We start from the raw sequence: 16,649 nt of genomic DNA, 5'->3' as shown, positions 1-16,649 counted from the left end.
CCCACATGCACAAACTCACACTTGCATGAATGCAAATACTTGCTCATCTAACAAAACCTCCACTCATTACTTCCTCTTTCTTGAGGACTCTGGTCTATCAATTTTTTTCTTTTTTTAAATCTTTAGTCTTTCTAGATTGGCTCTTGCTCATAAATATTTAAATGAGCTCAACTTCTAGGCCAAAATACAAGGGGGAAAAATTTCCCCTTCATAGCTCCCTCCACCTACAGTGCTCTCTTATGTTCATCATCTAAGCTTCCCAAAGACTTGCCTTCTGTTTCTATTGTTTCATCTTCTTTTTTTCTCATCTGATTATCTCCTTTGTCCACCATTCCACCAAAACTATTCTTTTTAATGACACTTTCTTGTTGTCCTATCCAGCAGTCACCTGTAAATCCACACCTTACTTATTTTGCATTATTTGAAAACGTTAACCACTTGCTTTTTATAAAATGCTCTCTCTTCCCATGACCTAGGTATAGTAGGCATTTAGTTTCCTCCTTTTTCTCCTGCTGTTTATAGTTTCCTTCAAAAGCTCTCTTATCCTATCCATTATAAACTGAAGTCCCTCAGAACACTAGGTGGAATTATTTTCTCATTCTATGTATTCTCTGGTCTCATCCACATACTTTCACTGACCTTCTATATACTTATGATTTTCAAATTCATGCATTAGCATATTTCTCATAGTTTTAAACTCTGTATTCAACTCTCTTATGCAACGCTCTTGAATATTCCACAGGACTATAAGCTCAACATGTCCAAAACACAAAATTTTCAACCCTAACCATGCTGCAGGTCTTAAGTTTCCCATTTCAGTGAATTGCCAAAACCAAAGATCTGGTCACCATCCACAAAAATATATTCATTATATGAATACATATATATGTATATAAAATGTGTTTGTGTATGTGTAAATATATCCTTTATCAATCAACATTTACTTCCTCTCTTTTATTCCCACAAATTCTCTGGTTTCTGTTCCCTTAATATGACTCAAAACCATCAAAATCTCTCTTTCCCACACACCCACCTTAGTTTGGGCCACCACCATTCTCACTAGGATAACTGTAATAGCTGTTTAACTGATTTATATGCTTCTAATACTGTCTCCCATCAAATGTTTTTTAAACTTTACCAGAGTAATATTTCTAAAATGCAAATCTGAACAAATGTCACTTCTCTAGTTAATGTCTTTTAACAGCTCCCAATTTCCTGTCAGACAACGTGGCAGACAAGGTCCTTTATTATCCTTTCTATGGCATAAAATCATCTTTCATTTCACAGTCTCAAAAAGCCTCAAACCCCCTTGCCAAACATTTATGTTATACTCTCTCATTTAACAGATTGTGAATATGCTATTCCATCTACCTTTCTCATGCTAAATTCTCAGTTCTGACCTCACTTAGACCCATGAACCCTGAAAGATCTCATCATTAGTCCAATAAGTGGTCCCTCACACAATATGAAGGAATTATATACCCCTTTAAGATAACATTTATTTCATCATAACTTACCAGTTTTACAATCATATCATCGGTTTCCACCTACTTAATATTAATAGAAGAACTGTGTCCTGCTCATGTTATATCCATATAATCCAGCAGAATGTCAGTCATATAAAAGGCCCTCCTCATTAAATAAGGAGGAGAGGAAAAGACAAAAGGTTGGTCTAGCACTCAAATACTAGACAAGGCCCTAAGGTAAATGTGTAAAAATTTAAAGGTTGACTTTTTAAAATCAAACACAGATAATATATGAACTACAGGTAAGTAGCCTTTCTTCTACAGGCTGAAAATTAGGAAATGTGAGTACTAACTCTTGTTTTGGGAGTAGACATACCTTGACCAAGAATAACAAAGATGATAATAATTCAGTCAACATCAGCTGGGGTGAACACCTAGAATGTGCCAGGTTCTATTCGAAGCACTATGCAAATCTGATGTCATATAATACTCCTAACAATCCTATGAGGTAGAATTATTTGTGTATACATTCTAAAGATGAGAAATATGAGGCACAGAGAGCCTACGACATCCCATAGTAACACAGTTAAGTGACAAAGGCAGGCAGGCAGATTCCAGAGCACCTGCTTATAATTACTCTGATGAGTGTTTACTTGCTTTTCCTTTAAATTCTTAATTTGAAAAAGGAGAGAGAGAAAAAGAGAGAAAGAAAGATATGCATGTATGTGCGCGCACACACACACATACACACAAAGGCTAAACTAAATTATTTCTAAGGAACCATCCAGCTAATATTGTTGTTAAACTAAATTTACTAACTTCAAATTTCAAATGGCATCTAATGAAATATGATTAGAGAAACGAGTGTGGGATTACCATTTCTACACTTTATGTGATTTTACCTAGTAATCACACCCCCTTTTAAAAGGTGTTTGGTTTTTAAACAGTATCTCATCACACTGAACTGCCTCTGACCCTCTGTATGTCCTGAGGTAGTCTTACAGTGCTCTCACCCAATGTTTCCAATTGATGAACATGGGATGTCCTTCTACTTACTTAGGTTATTTTTAATTTCTTTCACCCCTGTTTTGTAGTTTTCAGTGGACAAGTCTCTCACCTCCTTGGTTAAATTTACTGCTAGGTATATTATTCTTTAAGATGCCAATGTAAGCTGAATTGCTTTCTTAATTTCTTTTTTGACTATTCATTGAGGGTGTATAGAAACACGATTGATTTTTGTGTGTTAATCTTTTAACCTACCACTGTGCTAAGTTCACTTATTAGCTCTGCTATCGGCTCTGCTACTGGCTAATTCTGACAAGGCATTGTAAGAAAAAGACAAGTTCAGCAATGAATTCAGAAGGAAAGACAATTCACAAGAACTGAATTACAGGTAACAGAAAAAGTTCAGAAATTTGGGGACTTACAGGAATAACCACCTTCCCAACCTCAACTTCTAAAAGAAATAATTGAGAGGGTCTTTGAGCAACAAAGACCAACTAAATTCAACCTTACAGCAAGTATTAAACCAAGTGTATGTTAGCCACATCCACAGTATCTCCAAGCACGGACCCAATAAGGCTGTGACTGTCCTGCATATACTTTCATTTGGAAAAAGTGGTTGGGAGAAAAGAGACCATTGGAATTTCTTCAACCCAGGTTTGATAAATGAAGTTATTTTTAATCAGAAAAAAAGAGAAAGATACAGACAAACAGGCAAGTATAGGGGTGAAAATCATATAAACATATTAAATGTAGGCAGTAGGCCTCTAAAATAACTGTGGGTTTGCCTTTGACAAATGGAGCTGGTTGTAATCAAACAGATGAGGAGCCAAAAGAACCATTACCCTGACTGTCACTATCTGCTATCTAAAACGACCCAGGCCTCCCAGTTTTCTATAGTCACAAAGCAGGCTGAGACATGGTATAATCACCAATACTCAGATATAGCCAACAAAGATATTGAAAAATTTAAAATCTATAAGATCATAAAGAACAGTGGAGGCACAGAGAGCCTACGACATTCCATAGTAACACAGTTAAGTGACAAAGGCAGGCAGGCCTTTGTACCTAAACCCTAAACAGAGAATCATGGTCAGTCAAAGACCAATCCTAGTCCCATAACAGAGATCTTATTTAATCTGTCCACTGAGATTTGAGAATTGCTACATATTAATGATAGCTGTGCATCTCTGATTCTTCAGCTTTCCTACTGAGAGCGTTTATAGTGAATACCTTTATCTTGCCATTGTATACCAAATATGTTGAAGGTAAACAACATATATTTTAGTTTCTAGTTCTTCAGGTCAAAGGGGACTATATATCTGGACCTGATAATGTAGAGACTGTGGTACATCATTCCCTACCTATCATCTAAAGATACTGGACTTTTGAGCTTACGGCCATAGCTGGTCAGAACTTTCAGATTTTCTCCCAAGGAGACAGGTTAAGTAAATTTGCCTGTAAGATGGAGACTGGGAATATTTGGCAACTACAAGAGCCAACTGTGGTATAACTAATGCTGCTTACCAAATATTTCCTTCTCCCTCCCTTTCAGATTTATAGTACGATCTCACTACCTGGCCCCAATACGATGAGGTGAAGCACTATGGATATAAATTGAGAGTAGAAGTATCATTTCCAATCCAGAATATTGAATTACTAGTAGGAAATTTGACTGGACTCCTTTTCACTCTGCAATGATAACAGGTAATGCTCCATATAGGAACTACACTACCAGGCCAGTTCCTAGAGTGAGGACGACTTGGCACCAAGCCCCAAGAACAATCCTCAGTGTCTATGCAGCATGAGTAAGATATAAATCTTTGCTGCCTGAAGCCAGAGAGTTTAGGGTATAACCTGGCCTGCCTTGATTTCTGCTGTTTCACAGTTCTGTGACCTTAATTCACCTCTGTTATTTTTCTGTCCATTTACAAAGTCATATACTTTATACCTCTGACGACCTGGTATTTCACCACCCAAAAGAATATAATTGTTGTATTAAATTTATAAAATTTTCTGTGTATTTCCTCTTTCAAGCCATTTACTAAAATGACATTGAAATAATTTAATAGAATTAACCGCAATCTCAGTGATGGGGTGGCATATTTATTAAGTTGCCATTTAAATTCTACCCCTAACTTTGTTTTCCAAATTCTTAGTATATTTTCTTCCCATGATATAAAAGAGTTCTGTTAAGTAAAGCTGGTTTTATTTTCACCTACCAAATTTTATGTTATTTAAAAGTGTTGCTGGAATTTCTTGAATATATTCCTTACAGTACAACACCTCCATAAATTCTCTTCAACTGATTGTTCAGTGTAAATCAGCTGATCATGTCTCTAATGTCTTCTAAGACATTAAATCAAGAAAAGAAACAAAAAATTCAGTGAAAAAATTCAGAGACCAATGCCTACATGCAATGAAAGGTAACTCAAACATGAATAAGTGCCTTTAAAAATTCAAACATTGTTTATAAATCTTGTACTCCTAAAAATCATTTCACATGCCATAATACATTCATAGTCATCTCTTAGCCTCTGTCATTTGTTGAGTAATATTATAACTCAGATATTAACATAAGAATTATCATTAATTTGTGGGGGAGCCACATATTTTAGGCCTTTAGCTCTATCTTTAGTCTTTCATAAAATTCCCAAACTTTAACATTAAGTTTACATAAGCATATTTTTTTTTCTCCAAAATACACCAAGGAAAGTAAATGGCACGAAACTGAATAAACAGTTATAGAGCTCTCAGGGGAGGAGAGTCAGAAGAAAAGTATAAATATATAATGGATGTGCAATTTTATTACCTGAGTATTTAACAACTCTTCACACTTGTGTGCTTGTTTCTCAATTGCAGAGATGTACTGTTTTTCAATAGCTTCTACTTGTTGCTTAACCGAAGACTGCAGTAGTGCCTAAAAAGAAGCAAAACAGTCATTTGGATCACACACAAAACTTGGAGTCTACTGTTGGCATGAGAATTTTTTTTGACAGTTGTACATATCTGAAATATGATACTCCTCTGCATTACAAAATACACATTTGTGAATATTGAACACATTCATCTATAACCTACTTCAAGCTCTCGGTTTTAGGTTTTCCTATTGCCAGCACTACAGTTTTTGGCTCAGATGTTACTTCCACACACCTTCTCCTTAAAAAAGGCCAAGTCATAGAAGATGATAAAGAGGGTGAGTAGTTCTGTTAAATATAAATTCAGTTTAGTGAAGACCACACAGGATGAGGAGTGTATGAAAGCTGCTGAAAAAAAAAAAAAAAAGAAAGGAAAAAAAAAACAGACATATTTCACTGGCTGACAAAACTCCACATCCTCTCGGCACACTGTAATATCCCATGGGCCAAGCATGATCTTCAAGACCACAAGTCAAGTAAAAGCAGATGGAAACTCTGAGCAATTTCATACATAAAAGAACTGCCCCCCAGGAAGTTCACGCCCCTAATATAAAAAGGTAGAAGTCAAATTGTGGAAGTCAGAATCTCAAGGCAGTATTCATAAAAAGTAATAAAACTCGGGAGACTGGACAAACTTAAGTGGGTGGTGTAAATGCTGGAACCTGAGTCGGTTAAATATAAAGACGTTAACACTGTTCTAAGGGAAGCCAAATCAGCATTTGAAGATGTTCCACCCACTCACTTCCTTATTGGGAATGCTTAGAACATTATCATCTTTTTTCTTTCCTTTTTATTAAAGCATTATATGTTATAGTTAATGTGTTCCCAATATTACATTACATGCTATTTATAAATCCTAAATCATTCTAAAATATGTACTCAACCATATACATAAGAATTCTTTAGCAAATATTCTATTTTTGAAGGTCTATCTGGATAATAAACTACTCATAATCAAAATAGTAAGTTGAAACAGACACATGTCTTATAGAAAACAGACCTTTGGCACATTCACCAAGAAAAGAAAAATAAGCCAAATCTCTTAAATAATCTCTGTTTTGAAAATAGACTTACTTGGTTGGAAACAACACGCATTAAGGAGATAAATAAATATGCACATATTTTTAAAAACTGAGACAAAAATATTTTTTTAAACCTCCGGATAAGTCTCAAATTTTTAGATAATCAACCTTCTTTTGCAAATGTTAAACTGTCTGATGATGCTACCACTCCTATATTTCAATAGCTGTCGCTCTGAAGTTGCATAATGACTAGACATTAGTAAAGGAAAATAAAACTCTGACTGAGGTTTAACTAAAATTTAAAGAAGCGCTCAATAGAATTGCTTCAGCCCTTCGTTTATACATTATATGTCCTCTAAAGATTCCATGATGATTAATTTATATAAGGCCCCAAAATTTAATATCTTAAACTGTGACTAGATAATGTAAAAATATAATTTACCTTTGGCAAAATACAATATAGTGTTTGTTGGACTCCAGAAAATTTAAAGAACATTATAGCTATAGATCATCCTCTTAGGTCTATTCACGACATCTTCTGTAGATAGAAAAATGCCATTCTTTTCTTGGGACTTGGATACGACAGAATTGTTTTGCTTAATGGGAAGAACTATTTTCACTTTGCTATTTGCCATGGTTTCAAATAATCCCACAGTTTAAGAACCCAATTTTAGTAGATTATACAGATTATATAGATTTTTAGTAGTTTATATATCCTTTGGAGAAACATGTAAGTTAATGAACTAAAACCTTTTCTCCCCATAATTAAGAAACACAATGGAGGGGCACCTGGGTGCTCCACTGTTAAGCTTGCAGCTCTTGGTTTCTGCTCAGGTCATGATCTCAGGGTGGTGAGATCAAGCCCCTGCATTGAGCCCTGTGCTCAGCGCTGAGTCCTCCTGAGACTCTCTCCCTTTCCCTCTCCCTCCTCCTCTGTCCCTCTGTCCCTCTCCCCACTTATGCATGTTCTCTCTCTAAAATAAATAAAATCTTAAAAAAGAAAGAAAGAAAGAAAGAAACACAATGGAACAGAATTTTTTCCTAGTGATTGATTTGTACACCATATACTTATTTTCTTCCAAACTTTACAGAGGCAACACGATAGGATAATGAGTCAAGTTAAGAGTCAAAGATATGGTTACGGAGCACAGTGAAAAGCTATACAAAAGTGACCAGCCTATTATATAGCTTAAACCTCTCATCGTAGGAACATTCAGTTACTTAAATCCACCCACCTACAAAAGAGACGTGAAGGTAGGTAGGTACTAGGAACACAAAGATTAAAAATAATAATAATAATAAAGTCTGTCCTCACTGAGTTGTCTGCTGCAGAAGAGAAACATTCTCTAGATAACCACATCAAAGAAGAGATGCCTGAAGCCTGCCTGCAAGGCTCACTATTCTAGGCAAAAAATATTAAAGAGAGTTGCAGTTAAGAGTGGAGGCAGGAAGGCAGCAAAATAAGCAGGTGCCAAATACTTAAAAACCCTTGTATGTGATAACAAGACTGTTTAAAAATTTGGCCTAATACTACTGAACACCGTATTGTTAGTGTCACAGTCCAAACAAAAGAGGTAATTTCCAAACACTTTCCTTGCAACTACAATAGTAATCATTAATGACACACTACAAACACAAATTGATACTAGCCACCTGCTTTTACAGCATGATCTATCATTATATAACTGGATACTTATTTTCCAATGTTATATACCATAATAAATGCCTTCACATTTCTTGTATATCTTAAGTATAAAAATGAACATTAATCTTAAAATTTCCCTGCAATTTATTTTTTCCTCTCTAATTGTGTCTACAAACATCAAAGATACAAGGAACACTATAAAGACATATCTGAAAGAATTATTTCCTTTATAAGCTATTTTAAACTACTCTCAACAAATGTAAAAAGCAATAAGACCCTCATGGTATGCAGAGGCAGAAAAACAAAGATGTACACAAATATACTATAATGAAAAAATGCTTTTAAAGGCAGGGAAAGTTTTATTAATTTTCAACATATGTTTTAGCCTCAGTTCTACCAGCGATGGTCTGTGTCATCCCAAGGGATTAACTCACTGAGCTTAAGGAAAACTAATAACCATACTTCTTTAAGAAGAATTTGAAATATGCAAACAAGACTGCAGGTTCCTTTAGAACAGAACTTTAACTTACCCATCTTTACGTACTGCACAGCATCCTACGGAGTTCCTTGTACACAGTGGACACATGCAATAGCTATTTGATGAATGATGATTCTTGTACTAAGACTTAATATTTTTAAAAAAATTACTAAATTCTACCCCTGAAACTAATCCTACACTATACTGTAACTAACTAGAATTTAAATAAAATCTTCAAAGAAAAAAAAAATCATAGTATGAATGGCACAAATATTCACTGGAAAGTTCACCAAGCTTCAAATTATAATTACCAAGTTCATTTACCAAATCTGTTGCTAAGTATATATTTTTTATTATTATGTTCAATTAGGCAGCATATAGTACATCGTTAGTTTTTGATGTAGTGTTCAACAATTCATTAGTTGCGTATAACACCCAGTGCTCATCACAACACGTGCCCTCCTTAAAACCCATCACCTGGTCACCCATCCCCACCCCCTCCCTTATGTAACCCTCAGATTGTTTCCCAGAGTCCACGGTCTCTCATGGCTTGTCTCCCTCTCTGGTTTCTTCCCATTCCAGTTTTCCCTCCCTTCCCCTATGGTCCTTCTATTCCTAGTGCTATTCCTTATGTTCCACATATGAGTGAAACCGTATGATAATTGTTTTTCTCTGCTTGACTTCTTTCACTTAGCATAATCCCCTCCAGTTCCATCCATGTCACTGCAAAGGGTAGGTATTCATCCTTTCTGATGGCTGAGTAATATTCCATTGTGTATATGAACCACATCTTCTTTATCCATTCATCTGTTGAAGGACATCTTGGCTCCTTCCACAGTTTGGCTATTGTGGACAATGCTGCTATGAACATTGGGGTGCATGTGCCCCTTCTTTTCACTATATCTGTATCTTCGGAGTAAATACCTAGTAGTGTTGCTAAGAACATTTAATCCCTAACAGGGGTTTCAATTTTTTAAGCTATTATTTTAGACTAGAAATGTCCATCCTTTCTACCCCAGAGGATAAATTTTGAATAAATAAAATGATGTGTGTGAAGGACTGCAAAGTCCTTGGAAGGTAAAGTATGTTATAAATTCTACAATTATTAGACTTATAGAAAACAAATATACTAAGTCAAAACCACCTCACTCCAACCATTACCCATACGCAGTAGGTATGTGTTTTTAATTCCATTAAAAGAACTATAGCCAAAGTAGACTACTACAATCTAAACTACAGTCCATTGTCTCAAAAAATCTAGTTTTTCTTCTCCTTTGAAATAGCCCAATTCTTATGGATTTGATCCAGCCTCATCAAATTAAACAACATGTCCAGATTTGCAAAGCAGATGTGTCTAAAGAAGCAGATGGTCTCCAAAACATTAATATCATGTTGGTTTTTAGCATATAACCTCAAAGGAACATGTTGTAGCTAATTTTAGGCAACAGTAATTAGATGATTTTTAAAAGCCACCCCCAAATTTTCTGTATCAATCCTCTGAGTCATATTTTACAAAAGGAGAAAGGTATGAAACTATGGAGCAAGCTGGAAGCAAAGCATAGAATAAACAGCCCCTCTAAAATTTAAGCCCCGGAAGAATAGGAATCTTTGTTTAATTCACTGATGTATCTACCCAATACAGCTACAACAGTACCTCACATACTGAAGACATTAAATAAATATGTGTTGAATGAACTGAAGAAATGTCATGATTTTGGCATGTCCAAGCTTGATATTTGTCTCTTCATAGAGAAACTATTAAAACTTTGATGTTAACAATGTCTGTAATTATATTCTTAGTTCACCTTTTTGACTACAGTAGTACAGATTAACTGTTGTAAAGGGCCATTTGAAATCAAGCACAATTTCATCTTTCTTGAAAAAATATCACGGTTTGCTTTTCAAAAATTTATTTCAGATCTTTTCCAATTTTTAACTAAAAATAAAATAAGCAAAATAAAAGGTATCTGCAAAATGAGTAAGTTAAAACTCTGAAGGGATACTTTCACAGTTCTTTTTTTTCTAGTGAAAAGCTCTTTTTAAGCAAAATATTACTTTAAATTTTGCAAGGCTATTAAACTATTAGCATGTCTTATAATATAACCTCAACTTTTCTAACATACAGCAAGCAAGTCTGTTATTCAAAAGGAGAGCCTCCTTGACTGAGATACATTTGGAAAACTGATGAATCTCAGTCATTTCACCAACTAATTCATCCATTTTTTTTTTCCATGAACTCTACATCCCTGTTTGACAGATAAAGAAACAGGCACTGAGGTTCAGAAACATGCCCCAATACACACGAAAAGACTCAGTGGAATGAACCGAATTCAGATCCACCCACTTTGTTCCTCGTTTGTCTTAGCTGTTTAACCCAATTCAGCATTTTCTCTTCAAGAAGGAAGCATGTATTCTATTTTTACAGCCACTTAATTCTTTGTTCACTCTTCATTTATTCAACTAATATTAACTGAATGCGCACTTTATTCTAGATGCTGCTCTAGGAGCTGGGGTTACAGAGTGAACAAAACAGACGTAAGCCTGGCTCTCCTGAACTTGCATTACTGGCAAGGGGACACAGAGGAAGTTTGGAATGCAGACAGCAAACCATTTCTGATGGTGTTACAGGCTGTAAAGAAAATAAAACAGGGGAAAAAATGGAAAAGAAAATTTTTAGAAAGGAGTGTCAAGAAAGAGGTCTATGGAGAGGCACAAATAGAGTTCAGATGTCACAAGTGAACAAAAATTCAGTCATATCGAATGTTTGGGGAAAGAACTTTCCATCAAAGAAAAGAGTGCAAAGTCCAAGCGTGGGAATAAGGCTGATGAGCTCAAGAACTAGCAAAAAGGCCAGTGTGGATCATAGGAACTAGAGAATTCCATCAGATGCTACAGCTGTAGCCAACTTCTTTCTAATCCTTAACCAGGTCAAATTTCTTGCCACAGGGCCTGTGTTCTTATCGACCCTTAGACCTGAAAAGTGAATCAGAGATCAGAAAAGTGGGTAGAGGACCAGAATCATGGAAGACCATGAAAAGGCATTTCAATTCTATTCTAACTGCAGTGAAAAAGCCTTAAAGGATTTCAACAAGGAAGCATCTATAATCTGTTTTTATAAATATCTTCGAACAGCACTGCAAAGTACCAAAAGCACTCAAATGCTATCAAAGCTTTCTCCATCAATGGACAATTTGTGAAAGAATAAAAATATGTAGCATTGATGTTTGGGGGCTACTCATATACAAGTAAATTAGGAACTTACAATTAATATACCACGCATAAACATTTTTTTATTCGGTAAGAGTTTTGCAATTTTCCTCTCTGGTAATGAAGGGTTAATCCTAACAAGAATAAGCTAGTGTTTTTCATATTCTCACAGAAAGTGCCATAGATATATTACAAGTATATCTGGCAAGTAATACTTACTTGAACTTCATCTGGACACTCTGTATATTAGCATGCAATTCTTCTACAATACTTAACTTTCTCCATTTTACAAATTAACTGGCAACAAAGACTATAAAAATGAAGACATAGTGTCCAAATGATGGCAGCTGACTAGATTTGGCTCCGAAAGTTGAGTTTGGTTTTCAATTTGTCTTAAAAGTTCAATGACTCTTGACTAATCAAAAATCTCTCTCGCCATTTTTGGGATCTAAGACATCAATCTATAGCTCTGATGGCTTGTAGTGTGGAGGAGAAAATGATAGTTTGAGGTATCATAGGTCATAAAAACAGATATTATACATATATGCATGTATGGATTAAAAGGCCTCTGCTCAGTGAGCTAGTAATCCAGCTGAGGTATATACATATGGATGTCTTAGAAGAGAATATCAGGCTACCCCTGAAAACAATATTTAGACATTTTAGAAAATTTTGTTGGGTTGCAAAAAGAAGAAATGTGATTAATACCTATCACTGAGAGGTGATTTAAAAGTGCGATGTAAAAAGGAATAGGGAGCATAACTCTCTAGAAGAAAGACTTCAATCTGGACTTAAGGCTTTCGTTTCCTCAAAATTGGCTCCAAATACAAGTTTAGGTTTATGGTCTCCTGCTACCCAGGCTGGCAGAAATTAGGCCCTGTAACAACCTTTGGGGAGAATCAAAGTGCATGTTTCTCAAAAGTATGTCTGAGTAGTGATAGGGATGGATTTAGTCACGCTTCTTTTTAGGAAACAGGACAGAAACTACTACCTAAAATTATGGGGGAAAATGGATTTAAAAAAAAGCATTTCTCTCTTCCTTTTCCTTCATTTTTTAAAAAGATTTTATTTATTTATTTGCCAGAGACAGAGACAGAGACAGAGAGAGAGAGAGAGAGCATGCATAAGCAGGGGGAGCCACAGACAGAGGGAGAAGCAGGCTCCCCGCTGAGCAGGGAGACTGATGTGGGGTTCCATCCCAGGGTCCTGGGATCATGACCTGAGCTGAAGGCAGATGCTTAACCGACTGAGCCACCCAGGCGTCCCCTTTTCCTTCATTTAAAAAGGAAAATTAAGAAGGTCATGTTGAGTCTGTTGAAAATTTATCCTGTTACAGATCTCAAGTGTTTGAAATTGCAGTGATCCTCAGGTTTTTCTATGTATTTGAATTACAGTGCCGTGGTACTATACAATTCAAAAAGAAAAATGTTAAATTATGGGTGTAGATCTAAACATGGAAATTCAATATAGTCTAGCCATGTTATAAAGTGCTTTGGAAGCTGTGAAAGCCAAAGAAAATCTTCAGGACAGAGGGAATCATTCCTNNNGGCCTTGTTGTTAAGGGATTCTAGTAACATAAGAGTTGTTACCTCAAACACCACAAAAGTCTCCCAGTGAAAATTCCTTTTGTGCCATGGACAACACATTAAAATTAAGAAGTTTCTAAAATTAAGTACAGCACAGAGGCTCTGCATGTCTGCCTCCAGAGACTTCAAACTTCGGAAACGCTGCCACACGGATATGCCTCACCCTCAGATGCCACAATATTGCTCCTTGTGACTTGAGTAAGAGCTACAGTTTCAGGAAAGACAGAAAGAGAGAGAGAAAGAAAAAAGAATTGTGTCTAAAACAACGAAGCACCTGGCTACACTAAAGAACAATGCATCTCATTTTCTGAAATTTCAGAGACCATAGAAAAAAAGAAACCCACATACATGGTAGAAATATTTGACTTAAATACACATGCGTTCATGTTCCAAGGAGGCAGTATAACTTGTTGAACAGAACCCTGCATCAAGGTTTGAGTGACCTGGCTTTTATATAAAACTCCTCCTTGGCTTATATGTGTTTGATAAAAGCACTGTGTTTCTCTAGGTCTCAGATTCTTTATCTCTTAAGTGGGGAGAATAACAGAGCTCCTTCTCTGCCAAAGACAAAGGAGTTCTATGAAATTATGACTGTTGATTTTATTCTTTATATTGGTACTTCAAAATAGGATTGTTCTAACCATTTGCTGGTATCTGAGAACTAAATTCCTCACTTTTTCACGATAAATAAAACTGATGCTATGTGGATTCAAGTTAGGATCCACATCATTTTTTTTTTAATTACTAGATTTAAGACCATTAAAGTGAAGAATTTTCCTCTAAACTAACCAAGATTCATCATTCCCCAAATACTAGATCTCAAAGATCAGAAAAGAACGTTTTTTCCCCACTGTAAAGCTATCGACATGGAGAGAGAGGAGAGGTTTCATGAAATCCGGGTGGCTCAGTCAAACATCTGCCTTCAGCTCAGGTCATGTTCCCAGGACCCTGGGATAGAGCCCCACAATAGGCTCCCTGCTCAGTGGGGAGCCTGCTTCTCCCTCTGCGTGCTACTCGCCCTGCTTGTGCGCTCTCTGTGTGTGTGTGTCTCTCTCTCTGTCTCTAGCAAATAAATAAATAAAATCTTAAAAAAAAATCAAACCATATTGAAAAAGTTTAAATTTTCCTTTTTGTTTTCTTTTGATCATAAGAAGAATAACATTGATGATAAGGTAAGATCCTTGAACTGGATTCTTTTCCAGTTACAAGTTAGCCATATATTACAGAAGTGATAATATTTGAGGTGATATGTAAAATATTTCAAATCTACCAGATTGGGCACCAAACAATGAGAAGTGCCATCGCCAGTAACAGCAGGTACCAAAGGCCTCCTGCAATGCCAAGCTCCAGCTTGATTGTATAGGGTAAGGGAGAAGCCCCAGAGGGAGGGACAAAATCATTAAAGTGGTTCAGGAGAACTATTAATATGCTCACTGGTATAGAAGTATTTCACTAGTAGAAAATGGCACAAAGTAGTGCTTGCTGGCTGAACATTAGCCCACATTAGGTTGTTACAGTGGATTAATTACTAAAAATATTTGGTTATATGAACATACTGCTAAACCAAAAAAAGAACAAATAACCCTTGAACTTGGTGCTTCCACATCTTTTGAATTTTATACTACAGAAATGTGTTACACCTTGTCAAAAAAATATTTTGAAAATAACAGGATAAATCTTTCTATGGCCTAATAATTTATCCTTGGTATAAAATCTATATTCTTATATGTGAAGGATCCCCAAACCTGATTAACAAGAACTTAAAGATAAAATCAAAACCAGCTTTCTATTATGATACTGACTTGCACACTAATTACAAATGTCACAGACATCCCGATACGCTACTCTCCCAAATTTCACTGGTTATTACATCTCTGCTTTCCTTCCTCAGAGTCTGTGTTTTATAGTTCAGAGGAAAGAATACAGCTAACCATTCCTTTCTTACATCCTTTCAAAGAGGCAAAAGATTTAAAAAATTGAAGTAGCTTTTTGTGTACATATCCTCACATGGACTTAGAATATTAAATGAGGGGCGCCTGGGTGGCACAGGCGTTAAGCATCTGCCTTCGGCTCAGGGCGTGATCCCGGCGTTATGGGATCGAGCCTCACATCAGGCTCCTCCTCTATGAGCCTGCTTCTTCCTCTCTCACTCCCCCTGCTTGTGTTCCCTCTCTCGCTGGCTGTCTCTATCTCTGTCGAATAAATAAATTTAAAAAACCTTTAAAAAAAAAAAAAAGAAAAGAAAATTAAATGAGTATAAGAATAACTTTCACCAGTTTATCTTTCCTGCCTCTAAGAACTATGGTATGCAGTCTTTCACTAATTGGAATATTGGTGGCCAATAAAAAATGCATAAAAATAAATCTATAACATATACACACATCAATTTTTCCCCCTAAAGTCTAATTACATAACACTTTTCAGGCACTAAGACTGAAAATGCCTGAATCCAGACAGACCTTGATGACAATTCAGTTCACTGGAATAAGGAGAGATTAAGAAGCACACGACTGATACACCACATTGACTGGAGTAGTTACAGAAATGATTCTCCTACAGATATCACTATATAATCACTCTCCCAGCATTATTACTAGATGTAGAAACCTACTGAATAAGCTTAGATAAAAGAAAGATTTGAAAAAACTTGTTATCCCAAGTGAACAGGTCAAGCTTCATTCCGGTCAATGTGGAGAGACAATATTATTCTGGATGGAAGATACTTATGACAGAGTAGCCTGGATTTTTATGACAATAAGCAAAAATCTATAATTAATCAACAAACGCCCAGGTGGGTAGGACTGTTATTGATAAAATTTTCAAATCTGATCCACAGTAGTTACAAATATTAACCTGATGTGATATAAAAACTGAACCTATGGCATTCAAAGTGCATTTTAGAGGGCAAGCCAAAAATAACCAGTGGGGAAAAGGCAGGTCTGATGTGTCTTAAGAAACAACTAACTACATAAATCCTACTCATTAATTTTTTTTTATCTTTGGAGATATTTTTCAAGATCTGTTCTGCAGCAAAAATTTGAAATATATATCCTCAATACAGTATTCCTCCCTTCATTCCTTTCACTGTCAGGCTGATATACCAGTCACGGTATAAAAGAGCAAGCTTTAAATCTATATTAGAACAAGGTCTCTTGCAAGATTTCCAATGCCTTCTGGTTTTGGCCTGGCTGGAAAAACCACAAGAATAGCCTTGCATGCAAAATTCTGGCTTATCCCAAGAAACTCGGAGGCACACAAGAACTATTCTCAACTACCAAACTTTCTCAATCCTCCGCTGAGGTTAAGTTTGGTGGGAGGGATAAGA

General features: G+C 35.9%; 1 protein-coding gene across 6 annotated transcripts in view; it reads right to left on the bottom strand.

Annotated features, from left to right (window-relative positions):
- CCDC91 (coiled-coil domain containing 91) overlaps positions 1-16,649 on the bottom strand; it is a 313,500-nt gene that overhangs the window by 123,863 nt on the left and 172,988 nt on the right. For all 6 annotated transcript variants that reach the window (XM_040642281.1, XM_040642283.1, XM_040642282.1 and 3 more), the window contains exon 8: positions 5,281-5,388. In XM_040642281.1, coding sequence (XP_040498215.1) covers positions 5,281-5,388 — 108 coding nt within the window. The remainder of the gene's footprint in view (positions 1-5,280; positions 5,389-16,649) is intronic.

The sequence above is a fragment of the Ursus maritimus genome, unplaced genomic scaffold, assembly GCF_017311325.1.
Source record: "Ursus maritimus isolate PB19 unplaced genomic scaffold, ASM1731132v1 scaffold_26, whole genome shotgun sequence".
In the NCBI taxonomy this organism is placed as follows: domain Eukaryota; kingdom Metazoa; phylum Chordata; class Mammalia; order Carnivora; family Ursidae; genus Ursus; species Ursus maritimus.
Note: the sequence above shows the minus strand (reverse complement) of the source record. Positions and strands in the feature narration are given on the sequence as shown.